Genomic DNA, 24,088 nt, shown 5'->3' with positions numbered 1-24,088 from the left:
TCATACAAAAAAGAACAAAGCTCTATGACCTTACGGTAAGTTTTCAACAATAATGAAGACTACAAGAGCAGCAGTATATAAGAACCTGAAGTCTGAAAGACCATTTGAGAAATAATCCTTATTTGTGTGATTCCTGGTTTAGATTATTTGAGTTAGCAGAGTGTGGAATTCTTCGGAAGTAGCTTCGAGGAATGCCTCGTTCCTCACTCGCTGGCGTCTATCTCCATCATCAACAACAACAACAACAACAGGAGCTGCTTTTGAGCCCACTGTGCAGCTATATTTAGTTTACCAGCCTGCTGCATGAAAACAGACCTAATGATAAAACTACAGCTGTGACTGAGCCCCCGTGAAACCTTCTCCCAAGCCCTTGATGTTAATAATAACCACCCAGAGAACCTGCAAAATTCATCTCTTATTAACATACTCCGCTGCGGAAGATGAAAAATAAAACCCTGAATATTCTTTTCATGCAGTGTGTTAATGAGCAGAAGGTTGATTTTAAAGGCTCATTAATGTGTGCCATACATACATGTATATATATTATACACATGTGATATCACATGTATATACTTCCTCTGGTCCTCCGGAGTCCTGGTCTACAGCTCGATCTTGGACCACGATGGTCTCTGTGAAGATGTGGACTCAACAGTCGCCGACCTCCCGCTGCTTTCATCTTCTTATTTTTCTGCGACCGGGCATTCGACAGCCAGGTGCATGCTGGGTAGCAGAGTAGCCTCTGGTCCTCGTTTTATTCTGTCTTACTGTAAAATAGGACAAATGACAAAAGTTCCTTTTCACAGGAGACTTAATTGAGTTGCTGAAACACATGAGACGTTTTAGGAATTAATTTTTAGGGTGCAAACGCAGCACCAAAGAGTGACGTAGCGTCTATGAGACAGGTACGAGAGTTATGGATCCATATCCATAGAAACAATCATCTAAAATGCAAATACAGTAAATAAAGCCTTTAACTCAATAGGACCTGAACACATTCAGATATTTGAACGACTGTGGATGGTGGAGGTAGAGAAGGAGATCTCTGTGATGAATAATTAACGGGAGGGAAACCTCTAATGAAACCTACCTCTTACATCACCCTCAATCATTTATCAACTTCTCCTGGAGGATCAGACAGGAACATCAGCACCGCAGGATTCAACGTGACCAATATTTGTCTTATTTCCATTCAGTTTTTTGGTCAGTTGCCACAAAACAAACATAAATACAGAAATCCCGCTGCAGGTGACAGTAAAAATGAAGAATGTGAGCACGTGGTTGTGTTTGTGTTTCTATTGATGTGTGTACCTTTATCAGACTTATAACTAGCTAAATGATTTTTAGTAGATTTTTAGTTTAGTTTAGCTCCACGCTGAAGAATTTGTATTCTGAGAGATGGCATTTCAAAGGCTTTTTTTGGACCAGCAGCAGATGCTTTCCTCACTAATTAAAGACAACTCTGACATCCCCTCACCGAGAGCAACAGAAACGAAGGCTTTTCCGTTTCCTCGCAAGAGCGAGAGGCGGCGTGCGTGTCTCCGCCCGCCACACTTACACCTCCTGAAGGTTAATTGGCTTGTCTGTGGAGTGTGTGGAGGGCGTCGGTGTCCACGGAGAGGCAGGCGCCGAGTCTTTAGAAGACACATTGGCCATGCAGAAAAAAGAGAGGGGTACATTTTGCCCGGCTTCTCCACCCGTCATCAGCCTGAGTCGGTCTCCCGGTGAAACACCTGCTGAAAGTGGCAGATGGTGGAGTTTAAAAGCCCGGAAATAGACATCCTTCAGGGGGAAGGGTTGGTGATTCAGCTCCAAACCACCGGTGGATGAACCGCTCAGACGCACAACTTCACACTCACATGCATTTGTATTTGGATCCGATCCACACACCTGCCATGACACGCAGACTGTATGGAAGGACGTCACCCATTGGTTCACACATTTCTATTTTGAGGCCTCCATCATCTTGGTAACAGATGACAGTACGGTTTGTGGGATTTTTAATGTTTTAAATGCATCAAAGTCCAGCATTAAGTGTCAATTTCACCCGGTTGCAAGTGAACTTTTCAAGGTGAACTTCAGTCTTCACAGGAAACTCGGTGATAATAATAATAAGTGTATTTTTTGATAACAAGTGGGGACAAAGTGTCATCACTTGTTGAAAGATGGTTGTTTATAGGAGCCATGGTAGAGGCCTGTCAATCAGCGTATGGCCCCGCCTTAAAGCACCCCCTGCTTTATGGTCTGTTACGGACCATAATTTACTAAATGAACATCATGCTATAATAAAGGAGAAAGCTTTTCTGGATCTGAACTGTCTTTCTGGCACTAAGAAGCCACCCACCACAGAAGATTAAAAGAACTCCACAAATAAACCAGCAGGTGACGGACTGAAGGCTTCCCGCCAAAACGCCTCTCGTCAGCTCAGAGATAAAATACGCCCCGTTTTATTAAATACATGTGTGCTGCAGGACAACACACACACACACACACACACACACACACACATTATTACTTTTCACATGTTGGTTCCGTAACAATCAACTTTAAGTAGCCAAGTTAGCTTGGCTAGCTAGCCAAGTTAGCTAGCTAGCCAAGCTAATGGCAGCGTGGTTGAGGTTCATCGAGACGAGAGACGTGGTTAAGAACTGGGATTCGTACACCATTATCTTCCCTTTAACTTATGGCCTCCCTCTGGTTTTTCAGGCAGTTTTAAGCCTCGCAAAAAAATATCAACAGCAAAATATACAGCGACGTGCCTCTTGGACCCGTTTAGTGGCGGCGCTGCCCACTCTCACTGATCCTACGTCTCCGTGTTGGCCGACACACAGAGAACCGCACGCCAGTTTGTCCGAGGAAGCTCTCGCCAAGAAAAGCTGAAAGGAATAAAGCACAGAAGGGATTCAGTCAAGTGCTCATTTAAATATGAGCAACAGACTGTGGAATTTGAATGCGATTATAAAGGGAGGCTGGGTAGGATGAATTTCAATTTGAGAGCATTACACGAATTCTCCCTCTTTCTCTGTTCTGCGTCCTCCCCCCTCCTCCCTGAGGTGAGATAATGACTCGCAGCATTGAGCAGGAGGGAGGTTGGCAGCGCTGTCGCCACATAGAGAAGCCCAACGGTTATTATGGCAGCCTGCCCCCCCCCGCCCCCCTATTTAACTGTTTACACACCTACACACATGCAAACACACACATGCAAACACATTCTACGGTCTGTTTAATCTCAGCAGCAGCGTCACTGCAGTGGTACGCATCGCCCCCCCCCCCCCCCCCCCCCAAAACCTCATTATATCCCAACCTCCCCTAGCATACAAAGCTAAGGAATACATATACACATATACGTATATGTGTGTATATAAAATACACACATATATATGTGTGTATTTTATATACACTCCTTTTATATATATATTATTTACATTTTATATATGTGGGGGGGTTCTAACGCATCTTTGATAACAGCTTCAACTTGGAGGGAAAGACATGGAAAGGGGCAGATGGAGAAAACAGCAAGTGAGGAGAAAAAAAGAGCAAAGGGGGGAGAGAGTAAGGAGGGAGGGAGGGGAGGTGGAGAGAGAGTAAGGAGGGAGGGAGGGGGGGGTGGAGAGAGAGTAAGGAGGGAGGGAGGGGGGGTGAAGAGAGAGTAAGGAGGGAGAGAGGGGAGGTGGAGAAAGAGTAAGGAGGGAGGGAGGGGAGGTGGAGAGAGAGTAAGGAGGGAGGGAGGGGAGGTGGAGAGAGAGTAAGGAGGGAGGGAGGGGAGGTGGAGAGAGAGTAAGGAGGGAGGGAGGGGAGGTGGAGAGAGAGTAAGGAGGGAGGGAGGGGAGGTGGAGAGAGAGTAAGGAGGGAGGGAGGGGAGGTGGAGAGAGAGTAAGGAGGGAGGGAGGGGAGGTGGAGAGAGAGTAAGGAGGGAGGGAGGGGAGGTGGAGAGAGAGTAAGGAGGGAGGGAGGGGAGGTGGAGAGAGAGTAAGGAGGGAGGGAGGGGAGGTGGAGAGAGAGTAAGGAGGGAGGGAGGGGAGGTGGAGAGAGAGTGACAGAAGTTTCAGCTCATCACACAACCAGGACAGACGCTAGCGAACACACGCACACATACAGGTGAGACAACGCTTCCTCTTCGTCTTCGTCTAACTGGAAGTCCTTTTTATTTCATTTCATTTTATTTACTGTGTGTGTGTGTCTGTGTGTGTGTGTGTGTGTGTGTGTGTGTGTGTGTGTGTGTGTGTGTGTGTGTGTGTGTGTGTGTGCATGACATCCAGGTGTGAAGGTGACAGCGATGAACTGAAGTTGTGAGTGTGCACCAGCATGCCAAAGAATCCAGAATGAGCGCAATGCAAGAATGTTATTTTCCACACAAAGTGTGTGTGTGTGTGTGTGTGTGTGTGTGTGTGTGTGTGTGTGCGTTCAGCAGTCGTTCTGCCTCTGAACAGCGTGAATTATTTATCTGCAGCAACAGCAATACTTCAGAGGGAGAAACACACACACATCTCCTGCCACAGTAGGTATTGGAGTGTGCATGCAACGGATATCCTTTGGTTTATTTATCTTTCATTATCTGCGGCAGAGATGCCGGACACCCCCCCCCCCCCCCAACCCCCTCCCTCCCTGAGGTGAGGAGATCTCGCTCATCCTTCAGATGGCTCTCCTCACGCTGAGGAGGTCGACTCCTTTTTCTTGTCTGCAGTTGCATCCACATCTGCTGCTGCGAGGCAACAGATTCCGCCTCTGGCTCCGGGTGTGTGCAGATTACATATTTGTTGAGGGGGGGGCGGGGGGGGGGGGTGCATATGCTTGTGTTACTTACGGCTGCATTGAGCAGCTGCTGCCCCGCTGGAGCAGACCCGAGGAGGAGGAAGCTGCTCCCTGTGGGATGCTGAGTTGGGGGGGGGGGGGGGGGCTCAGGCTGGACGTGAGAGGCGGACGTGGTCTTTGGACTTCAGCCGTTGCCAAACCTTTGTGCAGGTGAACACAAGTAGCCATATTTGGAATGAGACGGTGTCTGTCAATCACAGTAAGCCCCGCCCCAGAGCATCCCCTGCTCTATGGACTCTAAATGGACCATCATTCACTAAATGAACATCGTGCTCTTTGTGGTGGAGTCACAGTGAATACGACTCTTCTTATGTCTCCCTGATCGGGAGAATGCGACAAAAATTACTGTCATTTTAATATAATGCTGAAAAGAAAAAGGAAAACAAACCGTCTCATCAAAGACAGACTCACGTATTGAGCACCACACGTAGGCTTTATTCTTTGTCCTTGTCCATATCATTTAATCAAGTTGTTGAGATGTTTCTCTGGTGTTGCTTTAACGTGACACTGAAGAGTTTGTCTGTTTTCATGCTGCAGGTATTTTTAGATATTTTCTCCCACAGTTTGCACTGAGGAGCCCTGACTTCTAGAGATAAAGACTAATTAGCTCATTTAATGAAATGTGAAAGTGTGCCGTGATGGGAGCAGAGCATGAGGTTTCTGCTGTGGATCCTAAACGGGTCTCAGCCCGGTTCGTTCAGTTCCAGACGCACTGCAGGTCCACAGTAAGTAGGCCCCCCCGGGGGGGGGGGGGCAGGGGGCTGGAGCGACCAATCACACGGACGACCTCCTCTGTTCGGCCTCTGAGATGGACGTCCCCTTTTTAAAGTGCTTTGCCAAAAGAATACTCACAACGTGATTCTCTGTCCCGAAGAACTCTCCGTCGGGCTGCGGAAGAGTTGGTGGGGGACGAGACGGGGGGGTGGTGCCCTTCATGGCCGGTGGCTTTAATGGGAGCGACAAATAGAACCCGTTGAGATCGCTGCAGTTTATACCTGGAAGAGCCAAAACGTCACCTGCACTTCAGCTGGAAAGAGAGAGAGAAAGAGAGAGAGAGAAAGTGCTTCAGGGGTTCTGTGTGTTTTCATGCCTCAACGCCCTCAGATGCTTTTAAGCTGAAGAGGAAGTGCAACAGCGTTCAATAATAAAAATGAACAAAAGAGTGAGGAATTTGAGTCGGGAAAGGTGTGAGAAGTGAACATATTCAGGCTTAGAGATGTCTCTTTTAGCAGCAGGGACCTGTCAATCAGCGTTAGGCCCCGCCCTAAAACACCCCCTGCTTTATGGTCTGTTTGACTCTAAATGGACCATCATTCACTAAATGAACATCATGCTGCATTGAAGAAGACTTGAAACTAGAGACTGAGACCATAAACTCATGTTTACAATGTTTACTGAGGGAATAAATCAAGAGAGAAGTAGAGTCATTTCCTCATAGACGTCTATGGGAGCAGAGGAGTCGCCCCCTGCTTGTCACTACACAGAAGTAGAGTCATTTCCTCATAGACGTCTATGGGAGCAGAGGAGTCGCCCCCTGCTGGTCACTACACAGAAGTAGAGTCATTTCCTCATAGACGTCTATGGGAGCAGAGGAGTCGCCCCCTGTTGGTCACTACACAGAAGTAGAGTCATTTCCTCATAGACGTCTATGGGAGCAGAATGAATCCACTTTAAAGAACTGGAGGCCTGTGAGATGGTGAAGTTAAACCATCCAAACATCAGTTAGTTGCTAATAGCATGCTGATATCAGCATTTTAGCTCAAAAGTTGCTCCAAAGTGATTCGATGCCCTCATTCATCATTTGTTTGTTCATGTATACAACCAGATTATGTTATGTTTCAGATTAAGCCCTCAAGGGATTAACCATAATGAGGTACGTCTGTCTCTGAAGGATTACTCCTTGTTGAGTAGCAGTGTTTAAATAGCGGATGTTTTGGATCAATGGAACTCGTCCCGCTGCGTTGGAAAAGATCTCAACCATCTGAAGCAGAACGAGAGAAGATCTCTGATTCGGTTTGACTGGTGTGTAACTCAAGTGTCCCTCTTCTGGACTCTCCTCGAGTCTCCTTCTGCTGGAGGTTTCCTCTGAACTCTGGAAGACCACGTCTTCAGGCTCACGCCTCAGAGTCTCGTTCTGCCTGTTCCGTATCGCTTCTATTCCTTTCACTCCGGCCTCCACCCGTCCAGGTTACCACCCGTCCAGGTCTGCACAGCTGAGCGGGCAGCGGACAGCCCGGTGACAAGTGCTGAGGATGAAGAGGGAGGAGGAGGAGGAGGAGGAGGAGAGCAGCAGCATCAAGAGTCTGTCACTGCACCGTCAGACAACCCCCGCCCCCCCTCCCCTTCACCTCCACCCGACACACTTTGATATCTGGTCCCAAGTGACCAGATCGCCAGCTTGTAGCATCTCCTGCTTTTTTATCCTTACTGCACTTCTAAAGGGAGGAGGAGGAGAAGGAGGAGGAGGAGGAGAAGGAGGAGGAGGAGGATGGGTGGTGTCACAAAGCCGGAAGAGGGAATGGAGAGAAGATCCAGCAAAGAGAGGATTAGAGGGTGTTTGTTTCAGAGGAACTGATGGTGGAGAGCTGCAGCATCGCCTCACCTTCCCTCACACATATTTCTCCAATATAAGAATTCTGACAGTATAATATTACTTTGTGTAAGTATTTCAATGTTGTTTTGTTGCTTCCTCAATATCCGATTTAAATATGAGTCTTTCAGATTAAGTTTGGGATGTTTGCAGCTCGGAGGTCTGGATGTAAATCAGTGAGCTCATAAATGTTTATAAGGGTATTAATGCTTCTTGTTGTTACTCCTCCCCGAAAGAAACAGAATTAAAAGCAACAAAATGCTTTTGTCAGTTAAAGTAGAAAAAGAGGAGCCGTCAACTCGCTTCCTCCATTTCCCTGATGAACTTGGCAGCTTCTTTTGTTGCTCAGCATCGCTTTCTGCAGAACCTCAAATTTCAGAAGCTCAATGAGTGTGTGTGTGTGTGTGTGTGTGTGTGTGTGTGTGTGTGTGTGTGTGTGTGTGTGTGTGTGTGTGTGTGTGTGTGTGTCAGCATACGCATACATCCGATCCGCCAGCTCGGGTCTGGATTTTATTCGGAAATAACTCAGGTTACGGATGAGCGCACGGCTTTTGAAGGCTGCCAGGGACCCGCTGGTGCTGCCTGGCGAAGGGGCCTAATGGCGTCTGGATTTCCTGGTGTGGTCGGGAGCGCTGCGCTGCATCGACGTGCAAAACACAGCGCCGCGCTTTGAAACAGATATTTCTACTGGGTTCCGGACGGCGTTTTCTTTTGTCGATCTTTAGAAAAACCCAAAGGCAGTGAGAAGGGAATTTATAAATATAAAGCAGGCAACAAAAGGTATTTTGGTTCAGGCCTGCTGTCACTTCTCCTGCCCAGAATCCTCTCCTGTGGGCCTATGAAGACAATACGAGAAAAGAGAATTACAATTGGAAAGGAAAAATACCGACAGTGTTTTGCATCTTAACAATTGCAGCACTAGTTGAGTGGAAAGTTATTGAATGAACACATGAATAGATTCATGCTGGAAGAGGACCGACCACCAGGATCCTGTCGGTCAGTAAAATGCTTAGTAAAAGTTTGGAGGTGGACGGAATCGTGAAGACGTCACCCATTGGTTTGGGAACATATTTTCTCATAGACTTCTATAGGCCCAGAGGAGTCGCCCCTAGTGGTCACTAGACAGAATGCAGGCTTATGGTTTATGACCATTTTTGTCACTTCAGAACTAGAGTTTGCCGCCTGGCTTTCACTGTTAGGGCTCTTATTTTGAAAAGCGAGAAAGGAAGCAGTGGATCGGGTCCTCGCTGCTTTTTTCAAGGTTAAAAATGACCCTTTTTGGTTCTGGGTTGAATCTTGTGTTCTATGTAAAAACATTTCAACTACTCACATGCAAAACAATAGCATGAAGAGAAAAGCCTTTGCGATGATGAAAGACATTCAGACACCTCACCAACCCTTTGGTGAAGTGGATGTTACCACGTGTGAACCTTTATATCTTCCCTTCCTCAGAAGCCTCGCCCTCCCGGCAGGTAGACGCCCTCCTGGGGCCAGTCACACAGAATAGACCTTCATCTGCAGGCAGATGTGCGTTTGATTCTTTTCTCCATGCTTGTGTTAAACTCATTGGAGGACGGGAGAGACAAAGGTGCTTTTGTGCTTTTTCTAAATCCTCCCTGGGAGGATTCTCAAGTCTGAATCAGTCAGATCCTCCTGAGAGAAACAGCTAACACATATTTGGATTCTTTTCGATGGATGTGGAAAGCTTCTGGAATGCACCAGTGGGGTTGTGCATCTTCTGTGTGTGTGTCCCACATATATGTCAACTCTCATACTCAACTTGAAGGAAATGATGACGATTTAAGTGACGATGCAGGCAGCAACCTCCAGTCCTGCCCATGTCTTAAAGCTGCATTTTCTCTCCTGACCACCAGGGGGCGACTCCTCTGGTCCTACAGAGGTCTATGAGAAAATGACTTATGATTGATTCATGGTCTCAATCTAGTTTCCATGTAGAGTCAAACAGGCCATGAAGCAGGGGATGCGTTAGGGGGCGGGGCTTACTGTGATTGACAGGCCGCTGCCAAAGACGGGTACAAATCAGCTGGGATTCTAAATGTGGTCACTTCCATTAGTTTAAAGACGATGAAAATAAGACCCAACGTGAGCATCACGGTTTGAAGCTTCAGCAGCACCACCCTGTGCGATAGTTCCACCCACACTGTGATCTCTTTAGTGTAAATGTGCAGTATGAATCAAGGTCACACAAAAACCTGCTGACCACACGGCTCACGGGGGGTCGTGCAGGGGAGTGTGGTCTTTGGTTCTGTCCCTCTGAACATCGGATCAGACATGAAACAGTGACTTTGTGCTCAAAGTGATGACGTTCGTTTACATTCGAGGGTCTTGTAGCTTGGGACATCGAACGTCATCTTCCCTTTGGAGTCCCGTTTATTTCCATCTGATGATGGAAGGAAGTGAACTACGAGACGCCCCGAGTCGACGGCGGGACGCAACGAGGGGGACTAGTCGACGGCGGGACGCAACGAGGAGGACGAGTCGACGGCGGGACGCAACGAGGGGGACTAGTCGACGGCGGGACGCAACGAGGAGGACGAGTCGACGGCGGGACGCAACGAGGGGGACGAGTCGATGGCGGGACACAACGAGGGGGACGAGTCGATGGCGAGACGCAACGAGGAGGCCGAGCCGCTGGAGACAAAGGGACAGAGGAGACGATGGTTCCGTGGACGCAGATATTCACATTCAATGGCAGAGGGAGAGAAGGAGCCCCCCCCTCCTGTTGTTGGGAGATGGGGCTCTGAGCTCCACAAAGGACGTTTTGTCTGAGCGCAGGAAGCTAAAGACGTTTCATCCTTTTGTTGCCTCGACGCGGACACAAATGGTGTTTGATGATTGGCATGTCGGACTAAAAGGGGTTGGATTCTTAACTAAAGATTATAATGACAATATTTCACAGCCTAGTTATGAACTTCAATGGAATAAAGAGGCTCACAGAGCCATTTCGCCTCTGGTGAGATGAGAGGATTGACTATAAATCTCCTGCTCGTGGAGCTTGAGGTGAAAAAAACAACAAGTTTCAACTATCAATAATCAGTGAATATAAATGAATCCTAAGTTCATGCATAGCGAGTAATTTTTAATATGTGTCTAAAATCTAGATTTGCAGGCTGAGGATGGAATGTGTAGACGAGGGTTTAGTTTCTGCAAAAGACCCACAATGCAAAGCATCCAAAAATACAATGCAAAAGTACCAGGATGTTGTCCACGGATCCAAGTGCTCACAGCACGTGGCCCCGAGTAGGACCTGACGAGGCTCGGGTCCCTCATGTGATTCAGAAGTAATCAACACATGAGCCAAGATACAAAGACACAGAATGTTGGTGTTGGGGGTCGAATCCGTGCTAAGCTACGCTAACTGTCCCCTGCTGCAGAGACACGGGACACAACCGTATTCTCAAATAAAATGTGTGTGTGTGTGTGACTGTGTGTGTGACTGTGTGTGTGACTGTGTGTGTGAATGTGTGTGTGAATGTGTGTGTGAATGTGTGTGAATGTGTGTGTGTGTGTGTGAATGTGTGTGTGTGTGTGTGTGCACGTGCTCTAATGCATATGTGTCGTGATTGTTGTTTTTTGGGCTTCATACATCGTGTTCGCCTGCACAACAGAACAATGCTTCTCTCTGTGTGGCTTTGATCTGATGAGAGGGGGAGGTGGAAGGAGGGGGAGGAGGGGTGGGGGGTGAGGAGGGCGGGGGGTTGAGGAGGGGGGGGATAACAAGCTCGCCTCACCGATAGTGAAGCAGCCACTCCAGAGAACCGATTGTATCTCTGCTCAAACAAAGAGCTTATGATACAAACAGTGAAGAGCGTAATATTTTAGGAGTTAAATGAGCTTCATTTCCAATAAAAGGTTGAGAGCAGAAGTAATTAAGTAATTAATAGAAGTGTAAAGAGCTTTAACACCGCCGATCAATTACAAACCAACAGGAGGGACGAGAGGGGACTACAATCCTGGTTCCACGTTAACTTCTCTGATGTGAACACCTGGAGACACACGTTGATCACATGTGTGATAATGTTAATACATGTGATCCTTCATGGTGTTTGAGGAGAAACATGGTCTAAAGACGAGGACATTTAACATGTGATTCTTCATGATGTTTGAGGAGTAACGTGGTCTAAAGACGAAGACATTTAACATGTGATCCTTCATGAGGTTTGAGGAGAAACGTGGTCTAAAGACGAAGACATTTAACATGTGATCCTTCATGATGTTTGAGGAGTAACGTGGTCTAAAGACGAAGACATTTAACATGTGATCCTTCATGATGTTTGAGGAGAAACGTGGTCTAAAGACGAGGACATTTAACAGGTGATCCTTCATGATGTTTGAGGAGAAACGTGGTCTAAAGACGAAGACATTTAACATGTGATCCTTCATGATGTTTGAGGAGTAACGTGGTCTAAAGACGAAGACATTTAACATGTGATCCTTCATGATGTTTGAGGAGTAACGTGGTCTAAAGACGAAGACATTTAACATGTGATCCTTCATGATGTTTGAGGAGTAACGTGGTCCAAAGACGAAGACATTTAACACGTGATCCTTCATGATGTTTGAGGAGAAACGTGGTCTAAAGACGAGGACATTTAACATGTGATCCTTCATGATGTTTGAGGAGTAACATGGTCTAAAGACGAGGACATTTAACATGTGATCCTTCATGATGTTTGAGGAGAAACGTGGTCTAAAGACGAGGACATTTAACATGTGATCCTTCATGATGTTTGAGGAGTAACGTGGTCTAAAGACGAGGACATTTAACATGTGATCCTTCATGATGTTTGAGGAGTAACGTGGTCTAAAGACGAAGACATTTAACATGTGATCCTTCATGATGTTTGAGGAGTAACGTGGTCTAAAGACGAAGACATTTAACATGTGATCCTTCATGATGTTTGAGGAGTAACGTGGTCTAAAGACGAGGACATTTAACATGTGATCCTTCATGATGTTTGAGGAGTAACATGGTCTAAAGACGAGGACATTTAACATGTGATCCTTCATGATGTTTGAGGAGAAACGTTGTCTAAAGACGAGGACATTTAACATGTGATCCTTCATGATGTTTGAGGAGAAACGTGGTCTAAAGACGAGGACATTTAACATGTGATCCTTCATGATGTTTGAGGAGTAACGTTGTCTAAAGACGAAGACATTTAACATGTGATCCTTCATGATGTTTGAGGAGTAACGTTGTCTAAAGACGAGGACATTTAACATGTGATCCTTCATGATGTTTGAGGAGTAACGTGGTCCAAAGACGAGGACATTTAACATGTGATCCTTCATGATGTTTGAGGAGAAACGTGGTCTAAAGACGAGGACATTTAACAGGTGATCCTTCATGATGTTTGAGGAGTAACGTGGTCTAAAGACGAGGACATTTAACATGTGATCCTTCATGATGTTTGAGGAGTAACATGGTCTAAAGACGAGGACATTTAACATGTGATCCTTCATGATGTTTGAGGAGTAACGTTGTCTAAAGACGAGGACATTTAACATGTGATCCTTAATGATGTTTGAGGAGAAACATGGTCTAAAGACGAGGACATTTAACATGTGATCCTTCATGATGTTTGAGGAGTAACGTTGTCTAAAGACGAAGACATTTAACATGTGATCCTTCATGATGTTTGAGGAGTAACGTTGTCTAAAGACGAGGACATTTAACATGTGATCCTTCATGATGTTTGAGGAGTAACGTGGTCTAAAGACGAAGACATTTAACATGTGATCCTTCATGATGTTTGAGGAGTAACGTGGTCTAAAGACGAGGACATTTAACATGTGATCCTTCATGATGTTTGAGGAGAAACGTTGTCTAAAGACGAGGACATTTAACATGTGATCCTTCATGATGTTTGAGGAGTAACGTGGTCCAAAGACGAGGACATTTAACATGTGATCCTTCATGATGTTTGAGGAGAAACGTGGTCTAAAGACGAGGACATTTAACATGTGATCCTTCATGATGTTTGAGGAGTAACATGGTCTAAAGACGAGGACATTTAACATGTGATCCTTCATGATGTTTGAGGAGTAACGTGGTCTAAAGACGAGGACATTTAACATGTGATCCTTCATGATGTTTGAGGAGTAACATGGTCTAAAGACGAGGACATTTAACATGTGATCCTTCATGATGTTTGAGGAGTAACGTGGTCTAAAGACGAAGACATTTAACATGTGATCCTTCATGATGTTTGAGGAGTAACGTTGTCTAAAGACGAGGACATTTAACATGTGATCCTTCATGATGTTTGAGGAGTAACGTTGTCTAAAGACGAAGACATTTAACATGTGATCCTTCATGATGTTTGAGGAGTAACGTTGTCTAAAGACGAGGACATTTAACATGTGATCCTTCATGATGTTTGAGGAGTAACGTGGTCTAAAGACGAGGACATTTAACATGTGATCCTTCATGATGTTTGAGGAGAAACGTGGTCTAAAGACGAGGACATTTAACAGGTGATCCTTCATGATGTTTGAGGAGTAACGTGGTCTAAAGACGAGGACATTTAACATGTGATCCTTCATGATGTTTGAGGAGTAACATGGTCTAAAGACGAGGACATTTAACATGTGATCCTTCATGATGTTTGAGGAGTAACGTTGTCTAAAGACGAGGACATTTAACATGTGATCCTTAATGATGTTTGAGGAGAAACATGGTCTAAAGACGAGGACATTTAACATGTGATCCTTCATGATGTTTGAGGAGTAACGTTGTCTAAAGACGAAGACATTTAACATGTGATCCTTCATGATGTTTGAGGAGTAACGTTGTCTAAAGACGAGGACATTTAACATGTGATCCTTCATGATGTTTGAGGAGTAACGTGGTCTAAAGACGAAGACATTTAACATGTGATCCTTCATGATGTTTGAGGAGTAACGTGGTCTAAAGACGAGGACATTTAACATGTGATCCTTCATGATGTTTGAGGAGAAACGTTGTCTAAAGACGAGGACATTTAACATGTGATCCTTCATGATGTTTGAGGAGTAACGTGGTCCAAAGACGAGGACATTTAACATGTGATCCTTCATGATGTTTGAGGAGTAACGTGGTCTAAAGACGAGGACATTTAACATGTGATCCTTCATGATGTTTGAGGAGTAACATGGTCTAAAGACGAGGACATTTAACATGTGATCCTTCATGATGTTTGAGGAGTAACGTGGTCTAAAGACGAAGACATTTAACATGTGATCCTTCATGATGTTTGAGGAGTAACGTTGTCTAAAGACGAGGACATTTAACATGTGATCCTTCATGATGTTTGAGGAGTAACGTTGTCTAAAGACGAAGACATTTAACATGTGATCCTTCATGATGTTTGAGGAGTAACGTGGTCTAAAGACGAGGACATTTAACATGTGATCCTTCATGATGTTTGAGGAGAAACGTGGTCTAAAGACGAGGACATCGGGGAGGTTCCACTCGTCCTCTTTAAGGACATTTTGTTTTTACTCTACAGACTCTCTCCAACGTTATGTAGGACACACACAACTCTTGAAATCGCTCCATAATAGACTTTTATTTGGCATAAACACACACACACACACATTTTTCCTCCAAAAGCAACCCACACACATCACCTCCCACTCAAACAACATATTTAGGCCACACACACACACACACACACACACACACACACACACACACACACACACACACACACTTTTACTGTACATCCACTCCAAAGTAACACAACGCAGCCCAACGACATCCCACACATTCACACTTCTTTCCACTCCCTGCTAGATTTATTGTTTTTGCGCCATTTTTCTCCGTCCGCATCGTCTTCCTCTCTTTCCTCAGCTTCCTCTTCCGCTTCAACCCTCTCAATCATCAGTTATTGACCCGCCCCTCCCCTTCCTCTATTTTTCGACGTCACTCAGGGGGACACAGCGTCCAGCACAGGTTCATCTGTGACCCGATAGGTGACGATGGTTGAAGAGGTTCTGTCAACCACAGGCTGGGATGTGTAAAGTAAATGATGGAGCTTCAAGGTTTCTCTTCACAAACCTGGTGTACTTTGAAAAATGCATGAAGGTCAATCTGAAAATGAGGCTGGTATCGAGGCCGACCTTTTGACGACGAAGGGGGGGGGGGGGGGGGGGTTCAGCCAACACACACACACACACATCGACCCTTTAAGCCTGCGCTGCCGGATATCAGAGTCGTGGAGAATGTTGCACGATGCAGAGGAGGAGGGGGGAAGGGGGGGGGGGGGGTTCAGCAGCCATTACCACCAGGCAGCCATCTCCAGTTCTGATGAGTGAGATGAAAGTGACCAGCAGGGGGCGACTCCTCTGCTCCCATAGACGTCTATGAGGAAATGACTCTACTTCTGTGTAGTGACCAGCAGGGGGCGACTCCTCTGCTCCCATAGACGTCTATGAGGAAATGCCTCTACTTGTGTGTAGCGACCAGCAGGGGGCGACTCCTCTGCTCCCATAGACGTCTATGAGGAAATGCCTCTACTTGTGTGTAGCGACCAGCAGGGGGCGACTCCTCTGCTCCCATAGACGTCTATGAGGAAATGCCTCTACTTGTGTGTAGCGACCAGCAGGGGGCGACTCCTCTGCTCCCATAGACGTCTATGAGGAAATGACTCTACTTCTGTGTAGTGACCAGCAGGGGGCGACTCCTCTGCTCCCATAGACGTCTATGAGGAAATGACTCTACTTCTGTGTAGTGACCAGCAGGGGGCGACTCCTCTGCTCCTATAGACGTCTATGAGGAAATGACTCTACTTCTGTGTAGTGACCAGCAGGGGGCGACTCCTCTGCTCCCATAGACGTCTATGAGGAAATGACTCTCTAGTCTCTAGTCTTCTTCAATGCAGCATGATGTTCATTTAGTGAATGATGGTCCATTTAGAGTCAAACAGACCATAAAGCAAGGGAGGCTTTAGGGCGGGGCTTCATGCTGATTGACAGGTCTCTATCAGTACCTCAATCCCCATCTCTACCTCCTCCCCCTCAGTCCAGATGCAAAGTTGAGATACAAAGTTGGTGATGACCAAAATCCAAAATGGCGACAGCAAATTTGAGGCTTGAAAACTGAACTCCCCAAACTAATGAGTGGTGTTACGGCGACTACGTCTCCATAACACGTACCTCTCATCTACGGTGCATGTTCTCAACAAGAAGATCTCCACTGAAAGGAAACGGATCTGAATACGTCGAAAAGGATGAAAAGACACAATCCTGCAATCGTGCTCTGAACACAGCTGACATCCTGCAGGGTGGGGTTTTTCCCAGCAGGCATTGCAGCAGACCTCCACCCTTCACTTCATGTGTCACACACACACACACACACCAGCCTCCCCACGCTGCAGGCCTCAATCAGCAGCACCGCGGGGGGGCCACCCGTCCACAGTGATCGCTGCGCCTCGCTCTCCCGACGCCATCGGGGTCAGCGAGGCCGCCGCCGCGTCCTTCACCATGACGGCACATTTACACGTGTCTTTTTCAGGACACTAAACGTCGTAGTGCTTTAGGACATGAAGACAGAGGACATTATACGAGGACAGGAGGACGGACGGTGTCTGTGTTCTTTGGAAACTTCTCTCAGGAGCAGATTGAACAGAACAAACCGCTGAGTGAAACACAATGTGACCCATTTAAACTAAAATAACTTCATTTATTATTACAGCATTTTCACTCTAGTAATGCTGATGTTATTGTCAGAATGATATAATGATATTATTACTCTAATAATTACTATTATTTTGTTAATTTTTATTAATAGGTATCTACAATTATAATTATTTAACAAGCATAATAATACTGTGTTATTAAATAATGATGCATGTAAGTAGGTAGTGGGTAAATGTGCCTTGCTCCCATGGGTGCTCATTACAGGAGAGATTGTCAGATCCTTTCTTTCATTGCTGTTCAAACACGACGAGTTAAAGCTGCCGAACACACACTCTTTGTGGTGTTTGGGATGTCTGCAGCGTCCTCGGCTCCTGATGCAGAGCCACACACTAAAAAACACTCAGCTGGGCCTCGTGCATTAAGTACAATTAAGCACTGGAATCACTTTCCAATTAAAAAGAGGTCGATTTAGAATAAAACACACAGAACAGAACATTTGGCTCCAAGAGTAAATAACTGCGAGGCTTTGGTAGTGATGCATCGCTACTGTGCAAACACACAACAATATAGGAAGCATCTCACAGCTTTAAGCTGCATTCTCTGTAGTTTATTAAGTCATTAATTGAACATTTGAGCATTAAACAGTTTAATTTATCACAGCGCTTCTCTTCTATGGCGTCTTTAAGTGGATGTGGCAGCAAGGATGTTCTGAAAGGTTCATGGAATCCACTCAATAATCAATACAGAAGGACCACTGGGAAAAGGCTCAAAATAAACATGGATAAACATGGAGGCAGGGTGTTGTCTTCCTACATCAGAGGAGGACAATGAGACGGTCTCTGCTAATGAAAGACACACAGTGTGAAAGCATCAAACACAAGCCAAGCTGTTGAATCAATGATTCATGTTTTCATCAACCCAAGAGCTCTAATTTGATGAGACATTAACAAAACGCTTTTGTCCTGCAGACGCCATGCTGCTCCCGGCGATCGCTCTGATTGGCCTGCTGTGCCTGGGCCACGCCCCCCGCGCGCTGGGACTGGCCCGCCTGTCGGAGGACGCCGAGCTGCGCTCGGCCTTCTCGGTGGCGCGCACCAACAGCATGGAGGGCGGGCCCAAGATGACCGTGACCTTCGACGCCGTCTACGTCAACATCGGCGGGGACTTCGACCCCAAAGCCGGGATGTTCCGCTGCCGCGTGGCGGGCGCGTACTACTTCTCCTTCACGGTGGGCAAGTTCCCCCACAAGGACCTGTCCGTCATGCTGATGAAGAACCGGAACGAGGTGCAGGCCATCGTGTACGAGGAGAACGCCGGCGAGGAGAGGAAGGTGGGTATCCGTTTCCCGCGCCGCGCCCAGTCCACGTGCTAAGCTAGGCTAGGCTAGGCTAGGCTAGGCTAGGCTAGGCTAAGTTAAGCTAAGTGACGCTCCGGGCCCGGGGGCAGCTTCCAAAAAAATTTATTTCTCTAAATGTTTAACCCCCCCCTCCAATAAAAAAAGCATGTGGCCAGAAAATGAAAATGTCCAATTTTCATAAAAGAAATTATCAAAGAAATTCAACTCTTGATTCACGGCATCACGACTGTTGTAACGACAGACAATACATCAATTAGTGATTGTTTCCATAGAAACATACTTTCTCCTGCTGTGAGAATCTAAATGTAAAAACAAACCCTGCAATGACCCCAGGGGTCAAACGGGTGAAATGAGGAAACAGGATGTTTTCCCTCCTCGTAAGGTCTTTTATTTTTTTTGGGGGGGGGGGGATCAAAGCCCAACAGAGCAGATTACCAACCAGAATCCCCCAGAATGCCGAGCGGGCGCCGGGGCTACGCCTGGCGTGTGGATGTGAACCCTCTCCTCCGCCCTCAGGTGCAGAGCCAGAGCGTCATGCTGCAGCTGGAGTTCGGCGACACCGTGTGGCTGCGTCTCCACGGCGACCCTCGCTACGCCCTCTACAGCAACACCGGCCACTACACCACCTTCAACGGCTACCTGGTCTACCCGGACACCTACGGCTTCCAGACGCACCACCACGCCGACCCCCACCCGCAGCAGCCCCGTCAGCAGGCGAGGGAGGCAGAGGACGAGGAGGACGAGGAGGAGGAAGAGGACGAGGAGGACGAGCAGAGATCCGCCTTCTCTGTGGGGCGCACCCAGAGCATCGTGGGGGTCAACCAGGCCGGCCTGCCGCAGCACCGCCCCGTCGGCTTCGACGCCGCCTTCGTCAACATCGGCGGCGACTTCAACGTGACGGAGGGGCTGTTCACCTGCCGCGTGGCCGGCGCCTACTACTTCTCCTTCAACGTGGGCAAGCTGCCGCAGAAGACGCTGTCCGTGAAGCTGATGAAGAACCACCTGGAGGTGCAGGCCATGATCTACGACGACAGCCAGGGCGAGAAGGCGCTGCAGAGCCAGAGCCTGATGCTGGCGCTGAGGGCGGGGGACACCGTGTGGCTCTACTCCCACCAGAGGGACGGCTTCGGGGCGTACAGCAACCACGCCAAGTACATCACCTTCACCGGCTTCCTGGTCTACCCGGACTCCCCCAACTCCACCAGCACCAGCCAGTCCCGCGCAGACAAGAAGCCCTAGCTGCCGGCCCGGGGGGGGGGGGGGCAGGGACTGTGAGCGGGACCTCGGAATGAATGGATGACTTTGTCGCACGCGGCGTTCTGACTCCAGTAGCAGTTTAATTCATGTCTTCAGGTGGTGACCACTCGGGGGGGGGGGCCCTTCTCCCGGGGCCCCTGTAATATGCATGTCGGTGTAACCCCCCCCCCCCCATCGGGACCATGGCGCCCTTCCCCTGGTGGTGAACCTGGACTCTGTGAAACCGCTCTCTCTCCGTTGGGGAGGCGCCGCGTGAAGAGACACTTTTTTTATGTTACAGTTAAACTTCTGTTTCAGTCGTTTGGAGCCATTTGATATCATCCTTCTTTCTGAGGAGCGTTTGTTTTTTTTGGGGGGACGATGGGATGTGTATTTTTTCATCACAGCGCTCGGCGGTTACTCTGCGGATCAGGCCCACAGGACAGAGGCGGGTAGCAGGCTAGTTAGCGAGGTAGCTCGTCCTAGTTCCGCCATGATGTAAAAGAAAAAGAAAAGAAAAATGGCCGCCGCCGCGTTGCTGATGTGAACGACGCCGGACTCCTCCTCTCTGCTTCTGCGATCAGACGTTGAGGCGCGTGAAGCGACTTGAGCGTTACTCATCCGAAGCACTTGTGTGATGCATGATTGTAACAGAAGAAAAACCCGCGTTACACTGTTAAATGTGTGTTGATTACGCTTGTACAGTAACTGACGGTGTGTTGGATGTTTCTGCTCTGTGCTTCTTTCTTTTCTTGTATTACAAACTACGTCCAGCAAACCTGGGGCAAAACAGAGTAAAACAACGCGCATATAATTGGGGAATTATGTGTTCCAAAAATTACAAATACAACCATGATGGAAAAAAATATATATAAAAAAATAAATATAAAAACAAAAAAGATTTTGCCCCAGGTGTTTGAGTATTTCTTTCATGTGATGAATGCTTAAATGGAAATGTTTAACAAAATTAAAAAATGAATGAAAGTACAGCCTGAAGTCTTTTTGCATCCATGATGTGAACTAAAGATGAAACCTGCAGGTATTTAAAGGAAGAGAATCTTCATTTTATATCTTGTGCTGCAGCACCATCTGCTGCATGAGAATCAACAGCAGAATAAAACAACCCCAACGCAGCATTCATCAAGCAAGCAACACACTCGCATTCAAATGAAACGCAGGAGATGTCCAAACACACACACACATACAGTTTTACTCACCAGTGCACAACCAGCAGGAACGAGTCCCTTCACTGGAAGATCAGTTCCTCAGTGAGTTTGAAGGCCACATCGAAGAGCCACCAGCAGGGTAGCACTACCCAGCATGCACCTGTTGGGTGTGTGTGATGTGGATCCATGGCCAGGATGTGCATTAAATCACTGAGCAGTTAAAAGCTGCATTCTGTGTAGTGACCAGCAGGGGGCGACTCCTCTGCTCCCATAGACGTCTATGAGGAAATGACTCTACTTCTGTGTAGTGACCAGCAGGGGGCGACTCCTCTGCTCCCATAGACGTCTATGAGGAAATGACTCTACTTCTGTGTAGTGACCAGCAGGGGGCGACTCCTCTGCTCCCATAGACGTCTATGAGGAAATGACTCTACTTCTGTGTAGTGACCAGCAGGGGGCGACTCCTCTGCTCCCATAGACGTCTATGAGGAAATGACTCTACTTCTGTGTAGTGACCAGCAGGGGGCGACTCCTCTGCTCCCATAGACGTCTATGAGGAAATGACTCTACTTCTGTGTAGTGACCAGCAGGGGGCGACTCCTCTGCTCCCATAGACGTCTATGAGGAAATGACTCTACTTCTGTGTAGTGACCAGCAGGGGGCGACTCCTCTGCTCCCATAGACGTCTATGAGGAAATGACTCCACTTCTCTCTTGATTTATTCCCTCAGTAAACATGAGTTTATGGTCTCAGTCTCTAGTTTACTTCTTCAATACAGCATGAAAATATTGTCAAACAATTAACTTGGCTGAAGGAAAATTGTCCACTAAAGTGCAGAGACGAAGGATGGAGGCCTTTAAAACAGCAAATAATGATATTAAGTTTGGAATGAGACGTCGTAGAGCTGCGGTATCTGCAAACATTTGATCATAAAGGAACATATCCACACCAACACTGATGATGTTTTATCACTATTTTTTATTTACATAAATATTTCAGGTGGGGATTGTTGGGTCCCAGAGTGAAACAGATGACACACACAGACACAACAGAGGCCGCTTCATTTCTTGTCGGGGTCGCCGGCCTCCAGCTTGGGGGCGGCCTCTTTGGGCTCCCGGTGGGCGGGGAACACCTCCCACGGCGTGTTCAGGTCGAACTTCCTGAACTCCTGCGACAGCTCGACGGGCTCCGCCACCACTCGCTTCACCTCGTCGTCGTAACGCACCTGCAGAGAGGAGGTCATTTCAAGGATTTCATCAGCGTCTTGAGGAAATATTTAAGAACGGAACTTGTGTGACGTGTTCCTTTAGAGACGAGCTAAATAGTTATAATTGGAAGCTTTAGACACAAAATGACCCAAACAGAACCTGCGTTGGGCATTCTGCCCCCCCCTCCCCCAACCGCCAGAAAAAGCTTGAGCTAGCTACTCCAGGGTGAGCGCTGTGTTACGGCGTTGTCACCATAGCAACCATCAATAATCAATTGACCACAGAGAACGTTTTAAAGCCGTCTTTCTCTTCCTGACGTCTGTGTACCTCCACGTATCCCGAGAGGGGGAAGTCCTTCCTGAAGGGGTGACCCTCGAAGCCGTAGTCCGTCAGAATGCGCCTCAGGTCTGGGTGGTTGGCGAAGAACACGCCGAACATGTCCCAAACCTGCAGAGACACACACAGTTTACACACACACACACACACACACGCCGGCGGAGTGAGAGACGAAGCCGGACCGGGTCTCCAGGTGGCGACTCACCTCCCTCTCGTACCAGTTAGCGGCCAGGTGGACGGGAACCGCCGAGTCCACCGGCGTCAACTCGTCCGTGTACGTCTTAATGCGCAGACGGGAGTTGTAGCGCAGCGACAGCAGGTGGTACACAATCTGTGCGCACACAATGAGAGCGTTGGGAACGTTCAGATGACGTCCATCTCAGAAGAGCACGGCCTCTGCATACAAGCGCTTGAGGTGACATCGACAGGTGACAGCTACCTCAAAGCGGTTCTGCCGGGAGGGGATGTCGACCGCCGTCAGGTCGATCATGTTCCTGAACTGGGTGTTGGTGTGGTCCCTCAGGAAGGTGAGCACGGGGATCACCCCGTCGGGGTGGATCATCACCTCCAGCTCGTTGTAGCAGGTCACCTAAACACACACACGCACCCTTTTGAAGGTTGCATATGAAACGCTCGAGAGGTCGCGGTCTTGTCGACTCCAGCTACTCAGCGGGTGCCCTAGGAGATTTAAACTGTGCTTCACACACAGACTTTCATGTGGAAAGAGACGGCGCCGCACACGTTGCGTGAACTGACCTGGACCTGCTGGACGTATTTGGGCATCATCTCAGCCACGTACTCCCCAAACGCTGCCAGCTGGCTGTGAGTGACGGCATCCTTGGGCCTGACGGTGGCTGCGTGGAGGACAGAGGACACGAGAGGCACCAGCTCATCAGTAAAGAAATAAAGAGTTTCCATGGAGTTTGTTTTTGTGGGTCATTGTGACGTCACAGTGATTATAGCACACTAACAATCTATCTATCTATATACACACACACACACACACACTGACATCTTTAATACAAGCGTGTCCCACTGTACGTGGTGGTACTCACGGCTGGTTTCGGTGGTCGAGCTCTGCAGTCGGTTCTGCTGCTGCAGGACACACGAACTCTTTGCAACTAGGGAGGAAGGAGGCCACATATAAACCTTTGGCCCCATAAACCCGACACCGAGGACTGCAGAGATGTGAGCGACACCGACGAGAAGGAAGAACACGTCCAAAACTACCGGCAGTACTCGTTTAATTAAACGGCATCAACGGTCTTACACGCGTAAAGACAACACCAACGGTCCCTTCGCTGTTACTCATCTCGCGCATGCTAACGTTAGCTTTAGCTAGCTCGAAGGTCAAACTCCACACATTTGACGGTTACAAAATAACACCGCGTCGTTTTCACTGGCCGGGAAATACACGCCATCCATCGCATGCTTCACGGCGGCAGGTGGGTGGAAAAGAGTCGACTTACGGTTATAACTCCGCCCGAGACCTCCGCGGACAAACCGTACCAGCGACGCCGCCATGTTTGTTCGCGGCCGTTGTGTCTTCGGGGGAAGAAGCGGGTGTTTGGCGGGTCGCCTCCTGTCGGCCCGGAGGAGCAGCGTCACCTTCATCGCAGCTTCCCTGCTTATGATCGGTGTTAAATGGGGGGGGGGGAGAAGATACTCCAAGCCTAAACATGTAAGCTAAAATAACCCCAAAAACATGAGCCATTTAACGTGACCTACGACCACTGCACGT

At 47.8% G+C, this 24,088-nt stretch overlaps 2 protein-coding genes across 2 annotated transcripts; one reads left to right on the top strand and one right to left on the bottom strand.

Annotated features, from left to right (window-relative positions):
* The first annotated feature begins 3,978 nt into the window (after positions 1 to 3,978).
* c1qtnf4 (C1q and TNF related 4) lies at positions 3,979 to 20,626 on the top strand. Its single transcript, XM_037452720.2, has 3 exons — positions 3,979 to 4,095; positions 18,013 to 18,374; positions 18,918 to 20,626. Exons 2-3 carry the CDS (start codon positions 18,018 to 18,020, stop codon positions 19,638 to 19,640), a joined length of 1,080 nt encoding a protein of 359 aa, XP_037308617.1. The 5' UTR covers positions 3,979 to 4,095; positions 18,013 to 18,017; the 3' UTR covers positions 19,641 to 20,626.
* A 1,135-nt stretch (positions 20,627 to 21,761) lies between these two features.
* Positions 21,762 to 23,965, bottom strand: ndufs3 (NADH:ubiquinone oxidoreductase core subunit S3). Its single transcript, XM_037488981.2, has 7 exons — positions 23,817 to 23,965; positions 23,403 to 23,468; positions 23,104 to 23,201; positions 22,787 to 22,936; positions 22,553 to 22,678; positions 22,339 to 22,458; positions 21,762 to 22,028 (listed from the first exon to the last, which is right to left on the bottom strand). The coding sequence occupies exons 1-7, from the start codon at positions 23,959 to 23,961 to the stop codon at positions 21,864 to 21,866; spliced, it is 870 nt and encodes a 289-aa protein (XP_037344878.2). The 5' UTR covers positions 23,962 to 23,965; the 3' UTR covers positions 21,762 to 21,863.
* Positions 23,966 to 24,088: the final 123 nt, after the last annotated feature.

This window comes from Pungitius pungitius, chromosome 4 (assembly GCF_949316345.1).
Source record: "Pungitius pungitius chromosome 4, fPunPun2.1, whole genome shotgun sequence".
Lineage (NCBI taxonomy): Eukaryota > Metazoa > Chordata > Actinopteri > Perciformes > Gasterosteidae > Pungitius > Pungitius pungitius.
Note: the sequence above shows the minus strand (reverse complement) of the source record. Positions and strands in the feature narration are given on the sequence as shown.